Source organism: Cebus imitator, unplaced genomic scaffold, assembly GCF_001604975.1.
Source record: "Cebus imitator isolate Cc_AM_T3 unplaced genomic scaffold, Cebus_imitator-1.0 Scaffold51, whole genome shotgun sequence".
Taxonomy (NCBI): Eukaryota; Metazoa; Chordata; class Mammalia; order Primates; family Cebidae; genus Cebus; species Cebus imitator.
In genome coordinates, this window is record NW_016107366.1 from 830,066 (window position 1) to 847,773 (window position 17,708).

The 17,708-nt window shown below is 34.4% G+C and overlaps 1 protein-coding gene and 1 non-coding gene across 6 annotated transcripts in view; one reads left to right on the forward strand and one right to left on the reverse strand.

The window, feature by feature from the left end:
- SLC44A1 (solute carrier family 44 member 1) overlaps positions 1-17,708 on the reverse strand; it is a 184,704-nt gene that overhangs the window by 64,445 nt on the left and 102,551 nt on the right. For all 5 annotated transcript variants that reach the window (XM_017527757.1, XM_017527756.1, XM_037738225.1 and 2 more), the window contains 6 exons: positions 16,547-16,640; positions 8,648-8,817; positions 6,565-6,654; positions 3,681-3,820; positions 2,041-2,227; positions 628-793 (listed from right to left, as the gene is read on the reverse strand). In XM_017527757.1, coding sequence (XP_017383246.1) covers positions 628-793; positions 2,041-2,227; positions 3,681-3,820; positions 6,565-6,654; positions 8,648-8,817; positions 16,547-16,640 — 847 coding nt within the window. The remainder of the gene's footprint in view (positions 1-627; positions 794-2,040; positions 2,228-3,680; positions 3,821-6,564; positions 6,655-8,647; positions 8,818-16,546; positions 16,641-17,708) is intronic.
- Positions 12,139-12,245, forward strand: LOC119471134. The gene has a single exon (XR_005200132.1). It is a non-coding gene; the product is annotated as a U6 spliceosomal RNA (small nuclear RNA).

The following is a 17,708-nucleotide window of genomic DNA, read 5'->3' on the forward strand; positions in this document are numbered from 1 at the left end:
AAAAAAAAAAAAAAAAAAAAAAAAAAAAAAAAAAAAAAAAAAAAAAAAAAAAAATTAATGTCATTGTTCTGTGGTAGTTTTGTGGGGTTCTGATGCTCTAATACTTCAAGTTAAATAAAACTGTGCTCTGAAAGCTTTTATTAGTGAATACTTGTGGGGTTAATCATAAAATCAGAAAACAGAATTTAAAAAGATGTTCAATATGGACTTGGAATCTCATTATAATAGAAAGCTATGAGGCCCAAAGCTTTTATACTTGGCTCTAAAGTTAGCAAAGGGAACTCACACTTGTTCTGATCTAAAACTAAAAAGACTTGTGCTTTGACTTTTATATAAAGCAAAAGTACATATGGCACAACTATAAGATTTACTTTTCTGCTAAATACAATTTGTGATATCATAATAAATTTTTTGAGACAATTGCAAAAAGTATAAATAAAACAATATTCTCTCATTTGACCACCTCCCAGAATTATCAACTATATACAACACTCTGCTGTATTCATTTCTAATTATTTTGTTAAATAAATGAAACTCCTACAGCCCCAGTCTGATTCCCTTCCCCTCCAGCCTGTGGACACGATCCCTTAGATGAACTTGAGTTTTCTGATAACAACCAATTCTCACCTAGTAAAATAGTATGTTACCACAGCTCCTGCCACTGTCATCTGCTGACACGCTAGAATAAATTCACTGATCCAAATCAGGCCCACCACATGGTACCACCACATGTACTGCAGAGGCCCAGTAATTTTGAACTCCACAAAGCCTTGGTCATTCTGAACAGCACTGCCTAGGAAAATATCAAGCAAGGAAAGAAGAAGCACATAAAGTACAAACCCAGAAATATGGCAGTTAAATAGACGGCAATATAGGGCCCTATCCCTAGCCACAAACCTGATCCTAGTGCTATTTCATAAAGGGACAAAAATAACTATCACTTGAAAAGTTGTGAAATTAAGAATTGTACTACTATGCATTTTGATGTCTTCAAAGGCATTATATAAAGCTTTTACAAGTTGTTCTATTTGATAAAATTATTCTTATATTATCAGTTATTTAGTTTAGGTGTGAATTTTCAAACACCAGTTTTTTTCAAGACCTATTATTTATCCAATCATCATGGTATCTTAGCAAAGTACAGAAATTAATATATTCAATTGCTGAATGTGTGTACTGAATGGACAGATAAGTTACATAGTTACATACAAGTTTACTATCCTTATGACACTTTTTGCAATTAGTTTCGTTTAAGCTTACTCTTTGATATTGAGTATGGCTATAAGAAAGTCTGTCTAACTATGAACTATATCATCACTTGGAGCTCTAACTAGGGTCAGATCATTTTCAAACTAGAAAATCCCAAGAAAGTAAGTAGATCCCTGGCTATACCTGGGATGTGAGGTGACTCCTGAGTGACATTGCATTCATTGGTTCATCTTAGGGTAAATCCAAATATCTGAATCAGTACAGGCATTTACTTCAAATTCATGACCATTTCAAAATTAGAATGCAATTTCAGGCCTTCCCTGATCTAGACTTACATTGCCAGGATGTTCTAAAAAATCACAAATATGAGCTGGGCACAGTGGCTCACGCCTGTAATCCCAGCACTTTGGGAGACCGAGGTGGACGGATCACATGAGGCCAGGAGTTCAAGAGCAGCCTGGGCAACATGGCGAAACTCCATTTCTACCCAAAATACAAAAATTAGCCAGGCATGGTGGTACAAGCCTGCAGTCCCAGCTATTTGGGAGGCTGAGGCAGGAAAATTGCTTGAACCTGGGAGGCGGAGATTGCAGTGAGCCAAGACCGTACCACTGTACACCAGTCTGGGCAATAGAGAGAGAGACTCTGCCCGTCCCCCCCAAAAAAATCATGACTGTGGAGTAGGTTATTGAAGAGCCATACCACTACGAGTTCTGATAGCCATTGGACCTTCATCAACAAATATCTGAAGAATTACCTCTCTCTGATGTTCTAAAATATTGGAATGCAAACCACGCCTGTCACCAAGAGAAAGGAAGCATATCTTCTTACCGGTGGTGCCAAGAAAAAGAAGTGTCATGATCCAGTACACCCAAAACAAGACAAGAGCAAAGAAAGTCCAAAAGGGTTGGAAGACTAGCAGTGGCAAGTGAATGAAGACCTTGCCAGCTACATGGAACAAGGCGATGGTAAGAGCAACACGTTTGCGCATAACCAACATTATCAGGAATAAGATCACCTGTATAGAGAGAATGGTTTCAGTTATTATTATAAACAGTGAAAACATAACCCTTCATCCTGAAACCTGGAGGCAGCATTCTTTGCATTTCAGTAGTACTTTATCAGTATGTATCTTTCTTACAATATTTATTGTCAATTGTATATTATGGTTACCAAGTGTCCTTTAAAGAAAAACATAAAAGGATTTCTCAATTTATTAATACATCCTAGAATTTTTCTCCTTTTCCCTTTGCCACTCATTATGAATCAAAACATATTGTCAGTCAGGATGAGACTCTTAATTTATTTGAACACATACACCACAAAAACAAGGTATTTATTTGTATCTTCCTTATTGGACCAAGAACTCTTTAAGTGTGGGATCTGTGTCAGATTCACCCTTTGCCTCCTCCCACCACCAAGTCCCATCTCCAGCAGCTGGCAAAGCAAATTGTACCTAAAATGAGATTATTTCATTCATATTTTGTTGTAATATCTGTATAACAATAACTAACAAATATCTTTTGGCACCAATGGTTTTATGGTGGCTTTATTTTTTGTTTCTTATGCTCAATAAAAAGCTTGTGATTGCTCTGAGAAGTAGACTGATTTTTTTTCTTTTTTCAGAAAGAATACAATGATGAACCAAAGATATACATATAAATTATTTAACCTCATGTGAATTGGTAATTTTATTGCTTAATACCTAAGCAGTGAATCTCAGACCCATACACACACACACACACACACACACACACACACATACACACAAATATATTTTTTGGAGACTAGGTCTCACTCTATTGGCCAGGCTGTAATGCAGTGACACCATCATGGCTCAAGTGATCCTCCCACCTCTGCCTCCCAAGTAGCTGAGACCAAGGGTATGCACCATCATGCCCAACTGATTTTTATTTTTTGGAGAGACGGGGTCTCACTATCTTGCCCAGGTTGGCCTAGAACTCCTGGGCTCAAGTGATCCTCCCACTTCAGCCTCCCAAAGTGCTGAGATTACAGGCATAAGCCACTGCACCTCATCACACCTATATTTTTCAAATAATGCCATACTGTTAAACAAAAAGTTTGAAAGAAAAATGGGGAAATAATTAGTGAACAAGTAAGTAGAATGATATATTTTTTAATATACTTTTCTACAGTAAAGGGAACATCTTAAAAAAGTAATTATATTATAACAATAAGAAATATGTTCTTGTAAGCAAATGGTAATGTAAATATTCTAGGTGAAAATCCTCTCTCAAAAAGCAGATGGTAGAAAAAAATGTTTCATCAAATAGCACATACCCATGAGGGAAGCCTTCAAGAGACTTTTTAGTGTTTCATACACTGTGGGACAGAGATATTCTCTACTGGAGATCAGAGTTAGGAATGCAAAAGCTAGAGTTTCCATTTCATTAATGATCTCCTGCAAACAAAAACACAAAACAGAAAGACACACTAAAGCCTATACTCACTGTGAACACTGTGGCTGAAATGGCATAAATGAGGAGGGCCCGAAGGTTGTCTTCAGCTATCTGAAGCTGCTCAGGAATAACAGTTTCTTTGGGAGACCTTCTTTGCTTTGCATACAGCCACCACAGTACACCTGTGCCTCCTGGAGACAAAAAACCCAACTGTCATTGCATGAATTCGCATAAGAAAAATCCTTAATTTTGTTGGCCCTACAGATCATCATGGGACTAATGCGGTGGCAATCCCTTTGGCTGGGAAGTACGTAGCTATAACTTTTTGCCAGCATAAAGTAAGTGACCATTACTCTATTATCATCCTTCACAGTAAGCACTTATGAATCCTTCAGTGTATCAAATAAGCTTCCTTCAAATGTTATTATTGACTATGAAGCTAAGAGTGAGCCAGTAGAAACATATACCCCTGAGAGGAATTGATCACAAAGAGAGCCTCAGCATTTAAGTTGAGGAGGCTGAGGGAAGGAAAATAAGCATCACAGAAAACATCAACGAAGCTTGAAGAGTGCAAGGGTCTTCTCTGTTGTACTCATCACAGACACCTCTGTGCCTAGCTCTGACACAGAGTCATGAAGTTGATTAAATATTTGTATAATGAATAAATACAAATCAAAAGAATAGTTCCCACCAAAGAGAGAAGGGAGAAACAAGTGGAAATCTCTGACAGTGGTGGGTGCTAGGGATGGGCATTTTTTAATCTCCAACACTAATTGAGAGATTCAAAGAACTAGACTGAAGAGGGAGATAAATCTACCTCTATATGTGAAAGCTGACTTAAGTGCCTACATTCAACCCATTCAGCAAACGTTCTGAATGCTACAGCATCTATTGTTCTAGCTAGAGATGGAACAGTAAACAAATCCAAGTCCTAACTCTTGCTGCTCATGGAACTTATATGATAATAGGGAAACAAAATAAATAAATAAATAAGAAAACAAGGAAGTATACAGTATATTAAGTCTAAGGAAAAAACAGTCTCATGGTAAGAAAGATAAAGAGTGTTTGGTTTGGGAACTTTTGCAATTTTATATAAGATGGGTAAGCAAGGTCTCACTGGTATTAATAAGATGAAATCTGAGTAACGGAATCAAAGACAGAGCAATCTATAAAACTATCTAAGGAAAAAGTGTTCCAGGCAAAGCCTTCAAAGAGACTGAGGTAGAACAATGCCTAGTATGAGGGTAAGAAGACCATTGCGGCTACAGCAATGAGCAATGCGGAAAGCGGTAGAGATGTGGGCGGAGAGGTATCTGGGACCAGACCACAACTGTGAGGCCTTGTAGGTCACAGAAAGGAAATGTATGATTCCAAGTAGAGATATGTGTGTGTGACTGATACGATAAATGTCTGGGAGATAAAAAACTGAACTAAAGTTGATATACATCAACATCTGCACTCAAGTTAAGAGTGAATAGGGTCAAAGGGAAATTCCATATCCTAATCGATGGCAAACACTAAGTATAAATTTTCCATCTGTTGAAGAGGAGGAAACAAATCAAAACAACCAGAAATTGGTGAAAAACATTTTAGAGCAAGAGAAATGTTTCCATTTTGAAGTCTTGCAGGTACAAGAAAATTGTTTGAAAAAATGTTTAATATATTGAGAAAGTGGAAAAAAATATGTTTTCTACAAACAAATAAATTATAGGAGAAAAGCTTAAGTTAAAAAAAATAGAATGAAATTGTAATAATGATGTCAAGGAGGAAGCTATTCACAATAGCCGGGGTAGACATTATTTATTATTAAACATTTAAATTTGTGTTAGGAACTGTGCTAAGTCCTTTATAGATGTGACCTAATTTAATCAACACAATACTATTAATATGTAGAGTTTTAAAGTTTTGTCTAATTCCGAATGTTAATTAAATTTGCCTATGATCTTTTGAGGGAATCTTTTTCAATTCTGAAATTTTTTATTTCTGCATTTGATTATCATTTCTGTTCCATTGGTTTTTTGTATCCTAAGGTCATTGTGTATTCTTCTGCTATCATCTTCTAAATTACCATTTTACTTTTTTGTCATTTTCCTTTATCTTCAGGAAGACCTCTTTAAATGTATTTCCAAATAACTGATTTAGTTTTCCTCACTAGCAGTTCTGTACTACTTTATGGAAGAAGGACCAGTAGTTCCTACTAAAACTAGTCCAGGAAAACTTAGATGTAAATATAATTATGAAAGTTTTTAAGGCAAGGATAAATAAGATTTTTAAAAAGATATAGCAAGTCAAAGTAATATTTTAACTTTAATTAATAACCCAAGTATTTTTAGCAAGGGCAAAAAGTGGGAGGGAGGATAAGAGAGTAGGTATGAAAGGAAGGAAAGTTTATATTAAATTTAAGGGAGGTAGGTGAGAACTGAACATATATTATTTCTGAGTCTAACAATCACAGTAGTCTAAAGAATATTTTCTGAAAACAGCTGTAGAAGTGAAAATATAATGTATACCATCAAAGCAAGGGTGAAGATAACCAAAGAAAACATAGTTCATGTAGCAAAGGGAGAAAGCAAAACAAGAAAGAATGAATTTTAGGAAAAGACAGAACAGATGAGAACAGTAAGACCAAACATAACAGTGAAGGTTACAAATGTAATGAGGACAAATTCCATTACTAAAAGGTTTCATATTCAGCTGGTAAAATTTAACTATATGTGTTCATATACATATGCATAGAAAAAACGTCTGGATTTCAAATGCTAACAGTGATTAAATGAGGGGGGCGGCAAATATAATTATCAAAAATTTTAAGGCAAAAATTAATACTCTTCCGTGATGATACAGAATGTGAAAATAAAATTTATTTTCTTCTTTATATTTCTATTTTCTACCAAAGTAGTTAAGTACCATGAAAACAAACAAATAAATAGCTTACCAAGTGCACCAAGTATGACCAGAATCGTTAAGATCCACACAAGTACTCTTGATATATACCTGATTATCACCATCAAAATCATGGATAGAACTGCAGGGAAGATAAATAGAGAACATAAAGAATATTATTTGAAAATGCAGGTCAATATAAAGAAAAACCCTTTCAATTGTTATTTTTTCCCCCAGGGAAATAATTTGTTGCTATTGATCGCAATTTAGATAAGGAAGGAAACTGGCTGCTGTTGTATATTTGACTTTGCTACTTGTAACACTTAAATAGCATCACTCAAAACCAGTCACCTAACTGTGGGTTTATAAACTACAGGAAAAAAAAAAAAAAAACCAAACACATGCAAATGCACATGGTGACTCAAAAACAGCACAATACTGTTGTGGATTCACCACGGGGAAGACATCAGACATGCAAACATACATGCCAGCACACAAAGTGTAGAGAATGACATGTCATGTTGGTGACAAGAAAAATTACTACACATAGACAGAGATCAGTTAAATTCGGTGGTATACTTTATTGAGTAATCTATGTATTTCAGGACCAACTAACTTCTCTGACAGTCAGTCAACAAGCTAGATGGCGTCTTATCCTTTTCTAGTTGTTTCTCCTCTAGAACTCCAGTGGATAGTCTGATCCTATGGAATAACACACTGAAGCCTACTATGGCCAAAATTCCTCTGTCTAATTTCTCAACTGAAGTCGGGGGTCCCAGGTGAGGAGACCTTCCTCAAAAAGGAGCAAAGCTGCTTGAGTTACACAGCCATTTCTGCTACCATCTACCCAAGCTAAATCCCATGTGCTATAACCTTGAGTAAAAATCTTAAAGAAGAAAGAAAAGATTTAATCCTCGCACTGGAAATACATTTCTGTAATAAAAATTTATAAAATTTTTAATTATCTAAAGGCCTATTCCACAAACAAATGAACAAAAATTTTTAAAGTTTATATTACATTCTTAAGCACCAAAAGAGAATCATTCTGATAAAAAAAAAATAGAATTCCAATGGCTTAACATTATTGGCACTATTTTTAATAGGATTTTTAGTTTTTTGGTTAAAGTATTCAACTATTTCAAAAAACCAAGTTTTTTTTATATAAAGCTAGACTAATAGTCAAGTTTTTTGGGGCCACTTGCAAAGCCAAATAAATGGTTGGGATTTGTGTCTAGGTAACATTATTAAGGTACTCACTTTTGCAATAAATGTACAGGAACCAAAAACAGATGGGAGCCTTTCAAATATCACAGAAATAGATTTTCATATGGACAGCATTATTTCAATTGAGTCAAGTACTACCTAAGCAAAAAGAAAATACTCTCTAATGACAGGAAAGACGGAAATACAGCTTGTATCTTCTTAATGGCTATAATTGTTAACAGGCATAAATACTGTTTACTTATATCATGAAATAGCTGTTGGTTCCTACAATAGTTTACTTTTCCCAACTAAGGAGGCCTATAAATAATTCTAGATAAGGCTACATATAGTTCTAGAATAATATAGGGAGTTTTAACCTTGAAAATAAACTTTGTATTTGATTTATTATCTATTTATTGACTAGAAAACTCAGTGGCTAACAGGTGGAGATTTCCTAATTTTTCCAGCAATACATTGATACTATGCACTGCAGCAATGAAAAGAAAAGTGCATACTTCGAAAGTAATCTATCAGAAATCTAAGTTCTTAGATGGGAATACGTAAGAGAATATGTAGCCTCCTGTATAAGTAAATATACCTTTCAGGAATCATAACTAAAAACAGAGCATTGTTGATTCACTAAAAGAAGCCTCCTGCTATCATATTAAAGTAGCTATAGACTTAATAACCAATGTTTGGGAAAACACCAGTTTTCTCCAATGAAAGAAAAAAAAAAAGGGAATGAGTTTCAGATATATATACATACTTATATGTACATATTCTTAACTATATATAATCTGAAACAATGATTTTGGCTATGGGAAGTTAAACATTTTACAAGTATCCCCATTTGTATTCATATTTTGGCTAAAAGACAAAACAGTCTTCTACTGCAATACTATGCAATAGCTAATAATGAGAAAAACAATTACCTAGTGATAACAAGCAAAGTCCCAATATAATTTCTTTGTTGGTCATTACTCCACTAATCAGCCTGTGTAAGACACTATTGTCACTGACAAAGGTGATCAGGGCCTCTGCAAACTTGGCATAGCAGGAAATGTTCACAGGAGCACAGCGATGGAAGAATGGAATAGGTGCACTGGTGACACAAGAAAAAAAATCAGAAAAAAAATTACTCCTACTTAATATAAATGCCACATCAAACACACAAATGAAAGGTGAATATGGCTGCAATACATTCCACCCTCCACACATCATTATGGGAGCTAAGAGCTGTGTGCTTAATGCTATGAGGATGACTGTCATGGGTAGTGATGCAAATCTTACCACAAGCCTTATCAAAGAGGGTGGAGTGCATGTTCCAACAGAAGACATTACCCTCCCCTTCTGAAAAGAAATGCACACACACACGCATACACACAAAGAACTACCAAAAGCAAAACCAAACACTTAAAACTCCTTAGCCTGCACATCTACCAATCAAGGGGCAGATGACAAAGCTTACAAACACATACTTTATTGAACTGAAAATGAATTTTTGCCATAAGCGATTTAAAAATAAAAAGCACATGCTTTTACTTGAAATGTGCCACCATTAATAGAATGTTTCCTCTAACAAAACAGCATACGAAATCTCAGATTAATAAAGGTGTTTACGGCATAAGCTTAATACCTCTCATAGAAACAAAGTCATGCTGAGACATCAACAAACAGCATAATAGGCAGCTATTTAAAACAGTAACCATGAGTACTAATATATGGAAATGTTTATAATGTAAAAAAGAGGAAAAAAGTGTATCTAATGTGATATATCTGCATAAAAGATCATACATAATCATGAGAACAGAAAATATTTAAAAAGTGAAAAACACCGGACTTGTTAGGGTCACAGAATTCTGGACTATTTTCTTTTTATCAGTTACTATTAATTTAAGATTATCTGTGTCTAAAAAGATGCAAAATAACCAATTACTTAGTCATTTATATTAGGCTTATATGGACTGAAGCTTTTACTTGTGAAAGATTACAGCCATGCGTGAACTGTGACATTAGTCTGGTTTGTTACAACATTGTTCAACTTCTGAGAGATTTTAAACAAAGAACTATGAATATGCCTTTGGTTGTGATTTACTTGGATTCTAAGAGAACCATATGCAAGTCCATGCATACACACTTATGTGTGCATTATGTTAAAATTTAGCCATCGCTAACATGAATCCCACATTTCCAGAACTGCTCTTATAACATTTTTTAATGGTATCCATGAAAATATGTTGATAGAGCTTTAAGTTGCAGCTACAACATTTTTGACTGGAATGATATAAATGTGTTCTCATTCTTGGTTGGCACTGTGTTTTGGTCCAATGAGTGAATAAAATTACATGGTTGGGCATTAAAAGGTTTCTAAGCTGAGCAAAGCAACTTTGTATGACCTGGAGCAAAATGCTATCCTTGTTCCTTCCTTGAAAAATAATGTGTCTTTTCAAATAAGAGTATAAGCACACTATGTATCAGTTTCCCTTAAATGTTAGTAAACGAGCACCATTAGGGGTAAGAATAAGTAACATTTTCTGTGCTGTCATATTTTGTGGAACATTAAAATAATATAATTTTAAAGATCCAGCCTTGCCTTGGTCTTGCTTTAGTAAATATATTAAAAAATGATGACATAATAATATGACATTAATATTCATTTTTAAAAATTGCCTCTTGTGTCCCTGTGTATTTGTGTAAACCTCCAAAATGGTATTAGTGAAAGTTAATGCCAAAGGTTTGATATTATATCAGAAAGTGCAGGAAGCCAGGGCATTCTAAGAAATGCTTGAATTATAGGTATTCAGGTCATTGTTTTTTAACCAAAAAGTGCTTTGCTAATGATATAAAAAATATTAAATTATAGAATACCTTTAAGTGAAGTAGATTTAGTTAAAAATATGAGAATCAAAAAGATTAACTCTAAATTTTTTTTTTTTTTTTTTTTTTTTTTTTTTTTTTTTTTTTTTTTTTTTTTTTTTTTTTTTTTTTTTTTTTTTTTTTTTTTTAGACAGTCTCGCTCTGTCACCTAGGCTAGAGTGCAGTGGCACGATCTTGGCTCATTGCAACACTGTAACCTTCACCTCCCAGGTTCAAGCGATCCTCCTGCCTCAGCCTCCCAAGTAGCTGGGACTGCAGGCACGTGCCACCATGCCTGGCTAATTTTTGTATTTTTAGCCAGGATGGTCTTTGTCTCCTGACCTTGTGATACACCTGCCTTGGGCTCCCAAAGCGCTGGGATTCTAGGCATGAGCCACTGCACCCAGCCTTAACGCTAAATTTCTAAGTCAATGGAAGCTGATTTGTGACTTTAAGCTGACAACTCTTGTCATGATGAAATTTCTGATGTTGTTTAGATGCTGTCTCTGCAAGTTAATGTCTCTGCCTAAGGACTCTTCTAACCATATTTTTAAACTAAAGCCTGGTTCTCTATCCTTCGAAACTAAAATCATCTCTGTTTCATGATTATCTATATCTCCATCCTCTTTATTTATTACCCTATCATCTCTGATTTAGTCTCTGTTTAACTCATTTGCCTCCAACCTTGAACATAAAATATATCCACTTAAGGATACTAATGTCTTTTTCTTGTTTTCAGTACCCATTATTTTTCTCGGCCCAGCTTTCTTGTTTTCTTTTCGCTGCCAGGTAACTATAAAAGCCCCAATTATTCTAACCTTGCACCCTGCATGTAACTCCATTTCTCTCTTACTTTCTCCATTGGAGTAAGTACTCTGCAAGTCTCTTCAGCTCATCATCATCATCCAAGAGGGCACCCATAAATCGATGACCCAAAATTACATAGGAACAGATGCCCAATAAGTTCAGTGTTTTTCTTCTTTTCAAATTTAGGATGAGGAGAGATGATTTTAAAAGAAAATGACTATAACTCTCAAAATGAAAACCTTCATTTTTATTTAGGAGGAAATGCTGGGTAATATCTGCTCTGAACTTACCCTTTCAAACATTTTTACACTGTTTATTAACACTTGTCCAATTGGAAAGAGTACTTTTATAAGTATCCTTCAAAGAACTGGAGCAAAAAGCAACAGTCCTTTACACCAAAATTCAATCTATGTCAGTTAAAAAAAAAAAAAAACAACCTGATGCTCTAAATTTAAAGGTATAAAATTAGCACAAGCTGATTACATTGTTTAGCTGATAGTCAAAATCTGTTCCTAGTGGTAAGGAATAACAAAAATAGAAGGCAAACATAACAGGAAATAATATATAGGCACATAATTCAAAAGTAAAATAAAATACTTAGCTTTAAAGTAAAAAGCACGAGATTTGCTTGTTTGAAATCCCAACAAACTAGATTTCCTTATTTGTCATTCTTTTTCTCAACTTTTCCCCAAATAATAACAACTCTGCCAGCCACAGGGTTTTTGATACTTGAATTGTTTTCTTATTAAAAAAAAAAAAAGTGCTCACTTCACCAGCACATATACTAAAATTGGAATGATACAGAGAAGATTAGCATGGCCCCTGTGCAAGGATGACACGCAAATTCGTGAGGCGTTCCATATTTTAAAATCAAATTAAAAAAAACAACAACTAAGTAACAATTGTGTCATTGAAATGGCTTGTTTTATATTTTAGCATTTAAATCCCACATGATTTAATGAATTTAGGTGGAGTTGAACTCACTGATTTCATATGCCTCTGAGAAAATAATATTTCTTAGGAGCCAGTATATGAGATCATTTCTACTTTAGTATCTTACCTAAAAGACACATTTTATGCTTCTTAATTAAAAGGACAAGCAGAAGGTATTCTATATACATTAAGTTTTTCCACCTTTCAAAGCCCATCCAATATTGAATCTTGAAGATGTTAACATAGTCACATTAGGAAGTGATGTTGTTTCACTTGCTGAAGCAGTCAACAAGAACAAAATAAATTTATGATGAGCCTTTAAAAAAGTTTTACATTAGTTCTTCATATGAAAATTATATCTTACCTTGGCAAACATTGTACATTTACCTTTAAGTTCAGATCATCACAGTTAATAAGCTCCTTAAAGTATGATAACAAACAATGCCTAGTACCACTTGTCCATTTGCCTTCACAAGAAGACAGGAGTCTGCTGCAACCCATATCATTGCTTTAGATCCTCAGGTTATAAATAAACAATTACATATGATTTGTAGCCAAAAGTTTTATTTCAGAAAGTATAACAATAAAGTATTCTGGCAATATCTCTATAGTACACTAAAGGCAGGAAATACGAGACTAAATATGGAGTGGTATTTCTTTTATCTCTTCTTTCGCCCCTTTTAATACATTATTATTATTTATTTATTTACTTTTTATAGAGAGATAGGGTCTTGCTATGTTGCTCAGGCTGGTTTTGAACTCCCAGGCTCAAGCAATCCTCCTGCCTTAGTCTCCCAAAGTGTTGGGATTACAAGCATGAGTCACTGTGTTCAGCCTTCTTTCACTCCTATACTCTTTATTGTTGTTGAGCACTGACTATGGTATAGACTACAACATCCTGGATTCAAATTCCAATTTGTAACAATTAGCTGTATGGTTTTAGATAACTTAACTGTAACCTCTCTCATCTTCTATTTCCTCGTCTACAAATTGGGGGCAATATCTTGATAGGTTTTTGTGAAGGTTAAATGAGATAATGTATATGAGCGATACTGTGGGATAGCTGGCACATAGCAGATGATTTGTAAATGTTAATTTATTCTTGAATCCTCCATTGAAAAACAGGAACAGATAACATTTTTTCTTGGCTATTAATTTCTTTCTTTCTTTTTTTTTTTCAGACAGAGTCTTGCTCTGTTGCCCAGGCTAAAGTGCAGTAGTGCAATCTTGACTCACCGCAACTCCACCTCCCAGGTTCAAGCAATTCTCAAGTCTTAGCCTCCTGAGTAGCTGGAATTACAGGCATGCATCCCATGCCCAGCTAATTTTTCTGTTTTTGTTTCGCCATGTTGGCCAGGTTGGTCTCGAACTCCTGGCCTCGAGCAATTCACCCCCCTCAGCCTCCCAAAGTGCTGGAATTACAGGCATGAGCCACCACACCCAGCCTTTGGTTATTAATTTCTCATCTTTACATTATTGTATCATTAATTTCCCAGAACCTAGTAACCTTTCTGGCACCCAGAGGTACCTAAATATATGATGAATAAAGTGAATTTATGTAATCTGCTTCTACTATTGCTATTTTATCTGGCTATTTCTAAAAGCATTGTAAACATGCAGGCTAGTTATTCCCTATCTTGCCACCATGGTTGGCATTTCACCAATAGAGAGTTATGAATCTGGATAAAATACAACTCTTTCTAGGCATTTATTTTTAAAATTCAAAAGCTTTTAGGAATGGTAATCATCTGGTTATTATGTGTCACTAATGCTTTAGTGAAAATTAGTTTACAATTGCTTTTCTCTAAAACAGGTGCTGCTTTTAGCTATAAAAGATCCCTGGATACCCAGGAAGGATGGGCCAAAGGAAGAGGTTCTAGAAGTTTAGAGAAACACCTCCTAAGTCTAGTGCCAAGCACAGTAATGGATGTTTAATGTATATTATCTGGTTTAATTCTTACAATTCCTTGAGGGGAATATGACTATTCCCATTTCACACATGAGAAAACTTGCTTTACAGAGAGGTTAAGAGACTTGCTCAAGTTGACAAATAGAAAGTAATTACATGGAATTCACCCCAGACTTATCTCAAACTTCACGTTCTTCTGTCCAATAGTATGCTCCTAGAACACCAAAAGAGATGTCAAAGATGCTGAGGGGTGCGTGCCTGCCCCATAGTTTTACCAGGTGCTGGTCTTTGATCATTAAAAAAAGTCACCAAAAACATAGTCCCTACTAGACTACGAGTTTAAGGACAGAGACTAGATCTTACTCATGTCTGGAGACTTGGTATCTAATACAAAGGTGTGTGGAATGGGGCAATGCCCCAGATCTTTTTATTAAAACAAATTTATTCTTATTCTTGGATCCTTTCAGTTTGTTTACCTAATATTAAATAGCTCTGGTATTTACAAGATTTGCCTTCTTTTTTATCAACTGTTCTTCTCTCCTTTCCAACTGGCTTAGTTCAGACAAAAGTGATAACAAACTTGGACTGTGATGTACTAAAATAAGTAAAACATAAGGATCTTTAAACGCAGCATAAACACAGCATGCAGTCAGTTTTCAGATGGTATAGGTTCAGCACTGCATTTTAGATTAGTGAGATATCAGATGATGATCTTGTTAGAAGCCATTTCTGTCCATCTGTAAAATCTTCTCCCCTAATACTATGCTCTGTCTTCCTGTGAATATCCCTAGGACATTGTGAGATGCATGTGTGCACCAAAAACTGGAAAATCCAAGATAACCAGGAACAGACAGTCCTCAACATGGTGGCTTCAGAGATCAGAGGCATGGAAGGAGGTGCAGGATGAGCTGAGCTGCCCCACCCCACATCCAACCCCCATTAAAGGGGAGCAGAGACCTCCCTCTCACACCCAGGTTTTCTGGCTGTCCTGTCATAATATGTTTTAATCTTGAAAGCATGATTCTACACTCAAAGTAGACATTTAAAACAGACTTTACCACTTGGGTAGATAATGGTATAGACCTTTTCTCATTTTTATATGGATAAATTTTCTCCTAAGACTATTCAAAAGATTTCCTTTACTTTACTGCCACAGCCTCCCTAATATTCTCAATTTTTATGAATGCAATCTCCTTACCTGTTGGTTTAAGGCCATAATTTGTAGGTCTTTCTTACTGTCTTTCAAAATAGTCCCTTTATTTTTATGTCTACAGGCATTAAATTTTGATTTTCAATAGCAACTTCACAAGATTAATGAGCTAAAAATATATTTAACTGATGCATTTTTTCTACTTTCAACAGAAAATTTCAAATTCAAGCTAATAAACCCCAAGTTACACCCTTAAGTAATCCAAAAGAAAGTAGACATGAGTCCCCAAAATTTTTATACAACAGCTTCTATAATATATTGAGATACAATAAAAGTGGCCTCAAGTTAATTTTCCTGAAGAAGTTGACTCATGTTACACATAGTTGGCAATATACACTAAGGTGGTGATCTGACCAACACTCCAAAGTGTGTGTGTGTGCACACACGAGCGCATATACAGAAATATACACATACGCATATACATATACCTACCTAATTCTGAGGATACATTCTACAAGGTTTGATAATTCATTTCCTTTCAAATATCTATTTATAATGTTAAATGTTGCTTTACTTATAACTACTTTGAGATCCTTCCAAGGAACATTTCTTGTTTCATCTTTGTATCTATTAACGCACAGTAAGTACTTAATAATAAATGTTTGTTGAATAAGACCTTGGATAAGATATAGCAAACAACGTAATACAGAGAATGTTACATAAAAAAATACAACCTGAAAGAAACTATGGGGAATAATCACTGGCATATGTTCTAAATTTATGAAGTAAATAAACAATCCCAGTAAATATTACTGGGATCAATTCTAAAACTCTTTGGAGATTGTGAAAGTTGGTTTCTGACTTTGTTGCAGATTTTATAGCAATTCAGTGGTTTTGTGTACTTAAAAATTATGGCATGAAAATAAAAACAAAAAAAGCAAGCCCCCTAAAAGAAATTTAAAATAACTCAGAACAAGAAAAGTTGGTTGTCTATGTGTTATTTTTAAATATGAAATAATGTCATTTCTATTGCTACTTTAAAATTTTTGTTATAAAAGTATTGGACCTGGCCAACAGGTATCATCAAATGACTATTTTCTCAGAATAACATATATTGTTTAAAATTTACCTACAAAAACAATAGTCACAAGTTAACAACTTTGCAATAAAATTTACCTCGCTGGAACTGGTAGTTTTGGGCAGAGAACAGAAGATTTTGAAGATGTAGTGTATTCAGAAGGCTTTAGGTTATAGCTACATAGTGCTGAACCTGTTAAAAGAAAAATTATATGTCAGCTGGCTCAACAGTCTGAAAAAATTCTCTTACAGATTCATTTTAATTTTGTATTACTCAACATATTCAACTTTCCAAACATCACAGAATTCATAAAAATCTGATTTGATCTATATTATCAGTCTTTAATCATTTAAAACCGATTCTTCTCTAAAATTACTATTAATGTAATTCATGTACAAATTTTAATTAATATTAAAGGTAATAAGTACTAGAAATACCTTTATTGAGTGTCAGGTTATCTGCAAGATGACATTTATGTATCATAAAATTTACTATAACTCTATAAGGCAGTTTTTATTAGGCCTACTTTAGAGAGAAGGAAATAGAGGCTAAGAGATAAGGTAAATAACTTGCCTAAGAACACAGAGCTAGTAAGAGTAGAGCTGGGATTAAACACCACATCTCTTTGATTACAAAGCCTGTGCTCAACTACACTACACATTATGCCTGTCTTTCCTATGCTTTCCATTACCAAATGTTTACAATTACTGCATATAACACATGTAAATTCAGACAATACATGAGCAGAAAAAAAAAAGCAGGAAAGCAGGAAAACTGTAAGGGTAGCAGGAATCAATTCTAACTATAAATAAACTGAACAAATTGATAAAACTGAAAAATTGATAAATATGATTCCTAGTTTTCGGAGTTTAAGATAGCTTACATTCAACTTTAGATTGGTTACGCAAAAAAACCATTAATTTTTCTGATTATATGGCCAACACATATCTAATATATGTAAAATGTATATAATGTAAAATTTATGTACTACATTTATATATTATATAATTTAGTATAACTCTATAAAGCTGGTATATACATTTTCTTAAAATAGAAAATTGGGATGAATACAATCCACTAAATCCTATATAAGTCTTATTTTACTGACCTGCTAATTTTAAAATACAGCAACTAGAATACTCGAAGGTTCATTGTATAATATATTGTTAAGCGAGGAGACCGAGGCTCCAGTTCTAATTTTGCTGCATTTAATCACATAAACTGTTTATATTTGATTAACTGATATTCCTACCAGATTAC